We start from the raw sequence: 11,922 nt of genomic DNA, 5'->3' as shown, positions 1-11,922 counted from the left end.
ACCTCCTACAAAGCTATCAACATTTCAATAAAAACACACCTCAACACCTTCTTTGAATCAGCAAACCTAGGTACTCATTAAAATTAATATTATTTAAATAGGAAATAAATCTGACAATTTTCAGGGAATATTTTAGAAGAAATCCAGCCAGAAAAGGAAATTTATTTAGTCTGCAGCTGCGGCGAGGGTTTCTGTGGTTATACAGTACTGCATGCTATCTACAAAGTGACAAATAACATATGTTTAGTATTCATTTGTTTATGTTGTGTTTGTAAATATTTTACAAAACTAATCACAAAGCATATATGATGATTTCTATAAACAAATTTATTATGTACCCGACTAACTATTATCATCAACCAAATTATATGTCTAGAAAGGGGTTAAGATTCTAGGGGTAAAATCCGGGGTAAAATTCCGGCCCACACACTCTAAATTTTATAATTTAGTTTGTTATGATTAAATTTAAAGCCAGATGCAAAACCATTACACGGAGTTGGCACAGTTAAGCCTTCGAGGGATATCAGTAGACAAAAATAGACAGGATCAGATGTGTAACATGTGATGTTCCTAAAGAACCATTTACTTCCGAGCAGAAGGATTTGCTCGGAAGTAAAAGGTAATCATTATTAATACGGTTTGAAGGATATGCTTTTACTTTTACCTTTTACTAGGAGCAAATGCTTTTGCTTCATACCTTTTCCTTTTGAGCATATCCTTCTTTTTATTAATACGGCTCATTGTTGAAGCATTTTAAAGGATCAGAACAGCTGATTTGTTTTTGAGATAAGCTTTGACATAACCATATGATTCGAGTCCGTAAAATTGTACGGACTAGTCCACAAAAAGCTATCTTTTAGGGACTCAAAATTATCCGTAAAACAGCTGTTTTTGAGACAGTGTAATGAAAATATAGTTACAACATTGTTGTGCATTAGGCTATCCCGAACACTTATCGTGTAAGAAATTGTACAGGCGTGTACAATAAAAAAACACAAAATCACTCCAATAATTTTTTTTACATGACAACCAAAGTGGAATTCATAAATGTAGCATCCATTAAGCGTATATAAGATTTCCACCGACAAAAACCTCTCAGCGCACAGAAGCTCCGCAACCGGAATCAAATCATCGAACCGAATTAATTAAAACGACCGTCTTCTTTTCCAGATCGGAAAGATAAGGCGGGGTCATTTGCCATACCAATGTCGTCGCGCAGTCGGGCGAATAAAAACCGGTAGAGCGGGCGCGGGCGGATAATGTGGTCATTTGGTGTTATGCTCCTCGCTTCTTCTCCCAGGCGAGGCGGTGCTGGTCAAAGGTTCGAGGTGCATTCCGCCAAGAGGGGGGAGGGGGAATGAATGAGAGTTTGAGAGAGCGGAGCGAGTTTTGAGTTAGTTGTGGTCGGGTCGCCATGAGAGGCGTAGTGGTAGTGTTGTGGGCCCTTTGGGCCTGCTCCTGGGCCGACAAGTGTGAGAAGATCACCATACCCATGTGCCAGGAGCTTGGGTACAACTTGACCGTGATGCCTAACTTTGTCGGACATGAGGACCAGCTGCAGGCGGAGCGTGGTGTGAGTACAACAATGTAAAAAAACACAAACTTGATTGCATTTGTGTTCAACCTAACCTAAACCTAAGAACTGGGAATAATGAATCTAAAGGAACACTAAAGTAGACATCTCATCCCCATCCCATATTTTTCTCCAAATAGATCATAACTAGAGCTATTAAACTAGTGTGCCACAGTCTGGAATTTCATTTTCTCTCTAATTTTGTTACTGATATACTTGATGAGATAAAAGAGGTTTTCGTACACAATTAGTTGCCGTTTCAGTTTGGTTTCGTTAAAAAATCATTGATATAGCGTTTACAGCGTTTACAGCCATCTAATTGTAGCTACTGCTCTTTGTTTTCGACTGACAGCGTGAGAAGTTAAATTGCCTCTCGATGGAGAGCGCCACAAGCAAACTGTAAACAACCGAAAGTGGTAGGGTTGTCTGGAAATAACGAAAGGTTCTCAGGGTGTATAAATAACCTGACAGGGCGTCTTTAACACCTAGTCAGAGACAAACTTTTTGTTTTATCATTGACTTTGGATACTGCAAACAACTTCTCGACTTCTCATCCCTTCCTAACATCTGAGCTTACTTAGTTCAGTACGAGTGTGCTGATGTCGACGAAACGTGTTTCTTTGGTCGAGGGAAAATTGAAAAGTACGTGCATTATTCCTTGATTATAAATTTAGAGGACGTTTATTTACACAAATCGTTTTAGTTTTGGCATTTGATAAAAATAAATCTGTAAAATAACAAGTACAGTAACAGATATCAAAGGCCATATGCATTCTACATATACCGGATATAAACTTCCTTAAAACCGTTCTCAGCTGATCCATAAGGACAAATCTCTAAATAAATTTAATCAATGTTTCCTATTCTCAGAAGGAACTAGACTAGGTGTACAATGTAGTTGTCTGCTTGCAATATTGAGCGGAGCTAGCATATTAATCCTGCAATAAGCTTAATAGTCTACTTGCAGTATCCTAAGTCAATAGTTCATTTGATTCACATACATGGAGTGCCTATTTGCAGTACCTACCTATTCTAAGTCTGCATTAATGGCACGTGTAGTTACGTAGCACGTGCGCTCTAACTACACGGCGCTCCAAGCGGTGGACGCCAGAACTTATGGTAACAACAGCGGCAGCACTGCTGTCGGTCTATGATGCTGATCAAAAAGTTAACTACAGTAATGTGTAAACGTTTGGTAATAATAAAAGTAGAATGGATGACAAATATGAACAAGAGTTTTCATTCCAACTCCAACGAACATTTCTGACTTGCTGACCCAACCGCCAATCCTCGCAGGACGGATGTAGACGTAAACCTGGCAACCATAACTGTTTTTGATCACAGTAAATGCCAGTTATCACCGACCTTGACGACCAAATCAAAGATGGCGTCAACAAAGGCATTTTGGCAGTTTAAAAGTCTACAGTTCCAGTAACTTTGAACGGTTTCTCGGAAGGTTCTCGGAGGGTTTGTAAGTATTAATTATGTTTAATTGGAGAGTGGTCTGGCCACAGCTCAGGCGTTGGTGATTATTGAGATGAGTCTGTAATGATGGTTGGTGCCCGGGTAACAGCCTCCTCGTCTCTCTTCCTCTCTTCGTTCTTCTCTTTTCTCTCCCCCATTCATCATCTCTTCTCTCTTCCCATTATGTCGATCGCCATCTGAGGCTCGTCTTCATTTGGCCTACGGAATCTCGGGCCTTCAGTCAACGTCGGAGAGGTTTCTAAAACCTAAGAGAAACGTTTTGTGTCAAATACTTCAAAGAATGCCAAAAAGATTTATTATGCTTTTTAAAAATAGGTTGCTTTTTAACAGGAATTTACATTGATTTCGGCAGTTTTGTAGGTTACCTTAATATCCACCATTACCTTAACATTAAAACCATTGCAAAACCAAAAATTAGAGCTTACAGCAATTTGAATTGATAAAAATTCTGAAGGTTTTGATTTTTTAAAGGACAACTTTTGGTTTGCTTTGTGCTAAATATTATCTTTGACATATAGAATTAAATATTTGTCCATGATATTATCAACAATAACAATGCTTGTTTAAGAATGACACTACTTATGGATAACTTACAATTTTAACTTACAGGAAATGAATTACAAAATTAATAGAACTTTTATTTTTCGAAGTGGAACTAACACTCTTAGGCCTACTGTTTCAGTAGTGTTAAAATCGAAGATACTTGCGTATTATGGGTGATGGATATTTACGTTATAGCATAGTCGGGTATGTTTTCACGAAAACTCAGCATTATGTGATGCGACCAATGAACAATATAATGCGTTAAACAATTGCTTTCCAGTGAAAGAAGATAGCCTAGTCAATTAGTTATAAATTGAACCTTTGCAAGTGTAATTCTCGTATTTCGATATGGCTGCAATCTTTCCAACATAAAGTTGATGATTTCTCGTTTTGGAATCAACTAAGTTCAAAAAATGGTGTTGTTGGAGTTTGCTTTTAGAAGAAAACAACTTTAAAGTACAATATTTCTAACCAACTTTACATCTAGGCCTACAACAGTTGAACACTTTTTTTACCAAGCCAATGAGAAAAAAAATGCGGTTCATATCACTTTTTCATCGTAAATGGTTCCCTCCTCACACTCTACTATTATCAGCTATCAATAGACCGTGTTTTCGCAACCCCAGGAGTCTTCGTTACATTCTGCACCGCCCTCCACAACATCTTGTAAACCATCTTCCCTTGTCAACGGTCGGCTCGCACCACAAAAACTCAAAGTTCCGCTGGGGCTGAACACGACCCCTGGGGCGCTATTGAGACCCAGGTAGTCCCCGGCTAATTTCCTGGCCTCACAATACCAAGGGCTGAATTAGCCCCAGTGGATCACTCGTTTTGTTCCCAGCTTCCCCTCCGGCCAAACCAGAACTGGCTCTAATTGTTTAATGGTTCGATTAGCTAACTGAAAGTGAGTGGTTTGAACATTTCAATAATACTTCGGGACATTGGTGACTGGTTGATAAATAAACGGGAGCAATCTGACAAATAATTCCCTTCTTTGTCTTGCAACAACCCTTATTGGACAAGCGGTGGGAGAAAGTATAGTATAATGGGTAAAATTACAAAAGTTACAATGCTAATTGTATTTTATAAGAGCTCAGTCGTAAGTGGCACAAGTTGTACCAAGTTATTGTTTCAACTTGCCCAACTTTGACAGTGCTTACTTCTTGTTAGTTTTCATAGCCAAACGCAATTAATGTTCACTGTGTTTTCATATTTGTAGAAAAAAGGCTTTTTTAAACGTTTCGTACTGTTACAAAGTAGTAATTCGGAAATTATAGTAACGCTGGACGCATGTCTAAAGGCAAACTCGAGAACATTACGATACGTTTCTGTTCTGAAACTAATTCTAATTGGAAAATGCATATTATTCTACTACCTAGTGTATTTTGCAGTAAGAGATTATCCTCTTTTGAGTGGGGCAAAAGAGTGATTAGGTAATAAACTGTATTCTACCATAGATTATTGTATACTTTTGCATCCCATAGTTGAATGAGCCATTCAAAGTTTGCACTGCCTAAGTCGATTTTCTCAATTACTGTTTGAAGGTGCAAAACATAATTAAGGGATTGAATATCATTACTCCGTCGGTAGTTCAATTCAACGACGTCCATGTATCTTCTAAACTGGTTCCAGCTTGAATGGTACAGTATGTCTATGTCTATCAATGGTCATTAATCCTACACCCTTCTTTTCAACTATGACGGAACCACCCCTAACATTAAACGGATTCGACCATGATCCATTGCAAGTCTTTTCATCTAGACGTGTACAGTAGTTGCAGTACCACACATGGCTGCGGTGCCCGCCCGCGTGGGTCTTTGTCCGTCGGGAACATTTGATGCAGACGGAGGCCGTATGACAGCTGCGTTTGTGGCAGCTCGGAGCCGCACTCAGACCGGTTGCTGAATCCATCAGTTGCGGGTCGCGAACGCTTTTTGCTCAGACCAACTACCGGCCTCTTCTTGTGCGACAGAATCCCCGCTATCGCCGTCGGCGGGCTACGCACCTGGAATTCCACCTTTTTACCTGTTGATTATAATTGGACAATTTAGTCCTCAAATGCTTCCTTTGTTACGTGGTCTCTAATGTAATTAGATAAAAAGTGGTATGTGGTCTTGGCATTTGTGCAACCGTGAAAGAAATAAAGCGGTGAAAAACAAAATGTCAAGAGAAAATGGTCTTCGACAGTTTGCTGTGTCTTGCCGACAGCCCACCTATATGCAGCTACTCTAAAATTGTTTTTTTGCAGAAGTATTCTTCTCTCAAATTAAAGATTGTTAAAATATAACTACTGTGTCCAAATTAAACTTTGATGACAACAAGTTAAAATTCTAACCATACGATTAGTGGTAGTAAAGAGATCAGGGCGGTAGTTATTCAAGAAGTAGACCGCTTCTATCTCACCAAGTGAAAGGTCAAGAAGCAATTTTCATCTTTTGACTGCAAAAATTTGTTGTTGTTGTATGTGAAAACTATGGTGCAAGAAAATATCTCCTATATCAATACACCTCAGTTTTAGTTGAATATGTACATGTTTTGCAGTCAAACTGCAAACTAATGTCGTCAAACAGTTAAAAAACATAACAAACATTCCACACACAAACATTTCACAAATATGGTGTCAAATTTTATTATATTGTCAAAAACTACTACGAGTATCAACATTTACCATACCACAAAATAACATGTTGACTTAAAAAATGTAAAACCTATCCGCCCTGGTAACATTTAAAAAAACTCCTGGGAAAACACTTGAATCAGGAAAAAGTGATACTGTAGTTCACTTAACAATGACTTATACATCTTTCTAACTCTAATTTCTTAATCATATTTTTTGTACTGTTACCCCTATACACTATTTGTAAAAAACTTTTATAGAGAGAATTAACCCTCCCTCTTTTCCTGTTTTAGCTGCAGGCATTCATGCCTCTGGTGCACTACAACTGCTCGCGACACCTCCGCTTCTTCCTGTGCTCGGTGTTCGCTCCGCTGTGCTCCGAGCATGTCATCGGAGCCATCCCATCATGCCGAGGTCTCTGTGAGGAAGTGGAGGCTGACTGTCGTCCCGTCATGGACACCTTCGCCTTCCCTTGGCCTGCGCTGTTCAACTGCTCAAGGTATTAAAGTTAAATTCTCATCAATGTTGCGTTGCTTTTGTGGGGGAGCGTCTAAAAAAATACAAACCTTACCTTAACATCGCTTTGCGGGATATTGAACACCTTTTGAGGTAAAATTTAACTGTTCAAGATATTAGCCAATAAAAAATTAAATATCCTTAACTTTTTAAATAAATTTAGAAATCAAACTGTTGATTAATGAATTATACCTAGGGGTGTACGATGCATCTAAATTCCGTTTCAATTCGATGCATCGAATCGCGATTCGATTCAGTGGTGGTCAACAAACGGTTCGATTCATGTAGGAGTCATTATCCGTACACGAAAAACGCCTGCAAAAAATCAATGCAATACCCGCAATACAGGAGCACGTTGCTGTTGTGTTTTCTTTTTTGAAGGCGTTATAAATTTAATGAATTCTTTGCATGTAAATATTGCTTTAATTGTGTTTTTTTGACATTGCAAATTATGAGAAGTTTTGTTAAGTGTAAGCAGTGTGAGTAATGTTTTACTACTTTAAACATATCTAAAACAAGTCACTCCAAGACCGAAAAATTGTTAGGCCTACTTGATTCTTTTATACTGATAAATATCTTTGCAGGTCTGAAGGTGTATCTTGTAGTTAGTAAGTAGGTCTGATTGTATCCTCTCATTTAATCAATGTAAACCAATTGAAAGTTTCAGTATAAATTCCACAAATGTTTTTATTTTTTTACACTAAAACATATCTTTATTTGTAAACTCAATATTAAGAAATAACTTGCTTTACATGCTTAACAATATGATTCTGCAAGTAAAAATTATGAACTAGGTAAGTAAAGCAGCTTACTGACATTTTGAGCAATACAGCTTCTTCTAAAATATGATTGAAAATAAACATTTCCCCCCATATGTATGGAAAGGTCTTATACCACATCAATAAAATTTGCATTTCACAAATAATGTGGTAAATTTAATTATTGTTATTTCACTCCATTGACAAGTATGGATAGAAAAATGCTGTATTGCTTTGAATCGAGTTGCATCGATTCGATTAAAAAATCTGTTGAATTGAATCGAAGATTTTTTGCTGCTTCGCATACGCCTAATTATATCTTACAAAAATTCACTATAATGCACAGTACTAACTGCTATGGATTATGGTTGTTTGAAGTTAAATAATCTAGAAACAAAAAAGATAAAAAATTTAAGTTACTTGCTTGAAACACATATAACTAGACATCAAACACTACTGAACAACTTTCCAGTAAAATACGAGTACAAATGTGTCTGTAGAAAATCTTTTTGTTGTTTTTTTTCTCAAATAAATATTCAATTGCAAAATAAATATAAGAATCATTTTGCTTCTTTTGTCAAATATATTTTAATTACATCTTTAATTATTCTATTTTTGTGCTTCCACTTGGTTTTGAGAGGCTCTAAATTTCCATACAAACATAGACCACATAGACTTTTTAATAATTGTAGGTTCTAAATTTTTGAATCCGTAACAAAATTGGTTATAATAATTTTAATGACATCCATTATACCTGTCAGGAACTACAGACCTAATCACCACGGTGGAAAAATGTTATAAAATATTTTTTACTCACCTCAAATTATGTTTCCAGGTTTCCTGTCCCGGAGAGAAACGGACTATGTATGCAGTTCCCTAATGTCAGTGAGGAGAAGGGAGCAAAGGGAGGTTGGCCAGAGTCTACCTCCGGAGTGGTCCCTCCCCACCATCAGTGTCCCCCGGACTTCACCCGGACCCGGGAACCCACCTCTGTGACATGTAGTCCCAAGTGTGGCCGGGATGCTTACTACCGCCATGAGGTGAATTGGGATTAAAATATTAATATGTTTCAATGAAGCAAAGAACATTTTTCAATTGTAGAGGTTTATAACTGGCACAGTTGTTCATCTCTATATTAAGGAGAGTATTTGAACTAAATAACTTATGACTTATGTGCTTTTCTATAATCTTCCCACACTGACCCACACTCATCATGACTTCTTAAGGATGAATTTTTAAACAACTGCCAATCTACCTTTTCCTGCACTGGTATAACAGTTTATTTTGTGGCCAAATAAACTTTAGGGATTAATTTTAATTCATATTGATACAATTTTTATACAATTCAGTTCACTTCTATGATTTTAGACACTTAAATTCTGAAGGACTACTACTACTACTAATAATAATATGGACTAATAAAGCAGGGACTAGCATTATCTTAAGTTTTCATTATTGTAACGATACTTTGTAAAATCAATCATAAAATCACAAGTTTGGTGACATTTGCCTTTTTGCAGGACAAGCTGTTTGCCGAGCGCTGGATGACAGGCTGGGCCTGGTTGTGTTTTGTCTCTACTCTCTTCACACTGTTGACATTCTGGGTGGAGCCTGCGAGGTTTCGGTACCCAGAACGTCCTGTTGTGTTTCTGGCTCTCTGCTACAACGCAACGTCTCTCGTGTACATCATCAGAGGCTCCGTGGGTCCCGAGGCCTTCACCTGCACCTCGGCTACAGATGGGTACGACGGCTACGTGGCCGTGGATGGTCTGGAGACTGCTCCGTGTACTGTGGTGTTCCTGCTGCTCTACTACTGCGGACTGTCTGCTAGTGTTTGGTAGGTTGACTCAATGAGCTATTTCAAATCGTTATAAGTTTTACAACTCACATATTTAGGAATGTAATTAGAATACAGTCAGTAATATCAAAATTATGGTTGTCAACTTTGAAGTCTTATCTTAAAATTTCACCTTCCTTTGAAATATAAATATGTCAAAGGTGGTTCAATTTAATTTTGCCTTTACTTTTACAAACGTAAGTGTTTTGTAGTAATTTATGTATAACAAAATAAAAATCACATTTTTTTCTAGGTGGGTTGTGTTGGCAACATCCTGGTACCTCTCAGCAGCCAAGAAGTGGAGCAGTGAGGCTGTACATGGTCTAGCCTCGTACTTCCACGTGGCCGCGTGGGCTTTCCCCGCAGTCCTGGCACTCCTCGCCCTCGCTCTACATCGCGTCTCCGCTGACGAGCTTACCGGGCTGTGTCAGGTGGACGAGTCGTCCTCCATCACGTTCCTGGTGATCCCCCACGGCATCATGTTGGGTCTCGGCTGCATCGTGGCGTGTCTCGGCGCAGCAGCTTTGGTCAGAGTGAGAACCGAGTTAAGACAAGCGGGAGGAAGTACGGCGAAACTAGAGCGCCTAATGACTCGGCTGGCTGTGTTCACAGCGTTGTATGTTCTCCCCGCCTTGGCAGCACTGGCATGTCTAATGTACGAGGCACGGCATCGCCCCAAGTGGCGTACTCTGGCGCTACTCTCAGCTCTGGACTGCAGTGCCTCCCCCAGCTGTGCCCCGGGGCCCTCCTACCACTGGGCTGGAGTGGAAGTTGTGCTTCTACGAGTGTTCCTGTCTCTAGTTGTGGGAGTCACATCCGGGATGTGGGTTTGGTCCGGGAAAACCTGTAGATCTTGGAGCAGACTGTTTACAGCTCCGAGGAAAGCTCGGCCTGTCCCCATCACAAGGGTCTGATTTTGTAAACAATGTAAATATTGTAATATAGTGTACATAGTTGTGGATACTGTATCTTGTTAGTATAGTTATTGTAATTAAATAGAACAGACTGATTTATATAGGAACTTTTAGGAATTTATAAAATTGTACATCATAACTAACTAATTATTAACCCTTTGTAAAAATTTGTATTTTGTACATTTATTATGTCACTATCCAAAAGTAATATCAAAGGTTACAATTCGAAGCTCATAACTAATTGAGCACCAGTAATTATATTAAATTATTATTTTTTAATCATTGAAAAAGTTTGTCTGGGGATTTAATATTCCAACATTGTATTGTGGAGATTGCTCAAAGCTAAACCACATGTAAATATTACATTCTATGTGCCTTAATACTTTATAATTTGATACGCTTATTAATTTAGTGGTTGTAAATATTAAAGTGGTTTAATATAATGAAGTGTATTTGATCCTTTTGAGCCCCTATAATGTTCTTGTGGTACTTAGACCTAAGTTTTAAACACTTGAGAAAGGAATTGATTGATAGATTCTGATGAGCAAGAGTCATGCAGTTTGCTGTATGTTGTAATGGTTTCGACGAATTGGGTTTGGATTTCAAACGTGTTTCTACATAAAAATGTCTTTAAACTATAAATCTAGGGCATAATAAAGGCCTTTAAAGAGCCTTGAAAGTATTTGAAAATAATCAGGGGTTTGAAATTAATCATTCAAACCATTTTAAGCATAAACTTAACACCTAAAAAGTTATTTCACACACTAATATTCAATATATTCAAAATATTAATATACGGCAATATATGGGGTTTACAAATAAAAATTCTTTTGCTAAATTCTCCACTATTTCCTCAAGTTATAATTTGTTTTTACTAACCAAATTGAATATTTTTGTAAGCTGGTCCGTTATACAAGACTTAGTATTATAATGGTTGTTATCTCATACCATATTTTATAGTTATAAAACCTAAATATATGATCTCGAGTTGTCGATTTCCCAAGCTGAAGCTTACATGCAGTTTGTGCTAGACCTACAGAAAAATATAGTTATTATTCGATACCGTTGAATTCCATTAATAAATCTACTTTTTAATAAATTTGAAATGTAATATAAACACAAAGACAAGGCAAAGTAGTTATTAAAACTACATAAACACTGTGGACACTCTAAGACATGGTTTTAAGCTAAATATAGTTTCAAAGACAAGTTTATGGTTTTGTGAGATAACAAATGCCTTAGTTTATATTCATGCTCTAGAGGCTGTGTCATAAAAAAATATTTTACATCTCCATTAGCCCACATAATTAATGGTACCACAAGTAAGATGACAGTGTATGTAGCTATAGTAAACAGTAAGTAGAACTTTTATTGAAACAATTTTTTTTAGTTTTCTTTATATAAACATACCTTCGGATATTTTAACAGCTACAAAGTTAATATGTGATTCTCATTTCAAATTACTCGGAATATCACACCTAAGAATATAACAGGTTGTTGATTAGATTCTGTGATATAAATTTAGAGATGAATAAAACTCAAGTTCTGAAAAATGTCTTTGATAATCTTTTAACAAGGATCGTTGTGAGTTAGTCACTGGGGTCGGGAAGTCAACAATGGAATTGTTAACCTTTGATAGCGTGGCGTGTCGAAAATAATTATTAAGAGGTCTAGTATTG

General features: G+C 37.5%; 1 protein-coding gene across 1 annotated transcript; it reads left to right on the top strand.

The window, feature by feature from the left end:
- Positions 1-1,414: 1,414 nt before the first annotated feature.
- Positions 1,415-10,243, top strand: LOC128989370 (frizzled-10-like). The gene is made up of 5 exons (XM_054411258.1): positions 1,415-1,573; positions 6,512-6,717; positions 8,328-8,532; positions 9,013-9,329; positions 9,583-10,243. The coding sequence occupies exons 1-5, from the start codon at positions 1,415-1,417 to the stop codon at positions 10,241-10,243; spliced, it is 1,548 nt and encodes a 515-aa protein (XP_054267233.1).
- The last annotated feature ends 1,679 nt before the right edge of the window (positions 10,244-11,922 follow it).

This window comes from Macrosteles quadrilineatus, unplaced genomic scaffold, assembly GCF_028750875.1.
Source record: "Macrosteles quadrilineatus isolate MER2022 unplaced genomic scaffold, UCM_ALF_1.0 Scaffold_3__2_contigs__length_128488019, whole genome shotgun sequence".
Taxonomy (NCBI): Eukaryota; Metazoa; Arthropoda; class Insecta; order Hemiptera; family Cicadellidae; genus Macrosteles; species Macrosteles quadrilineatus.
This window is presented reverse-complemented; position numbering and strand designations above follow the sequence as displayed.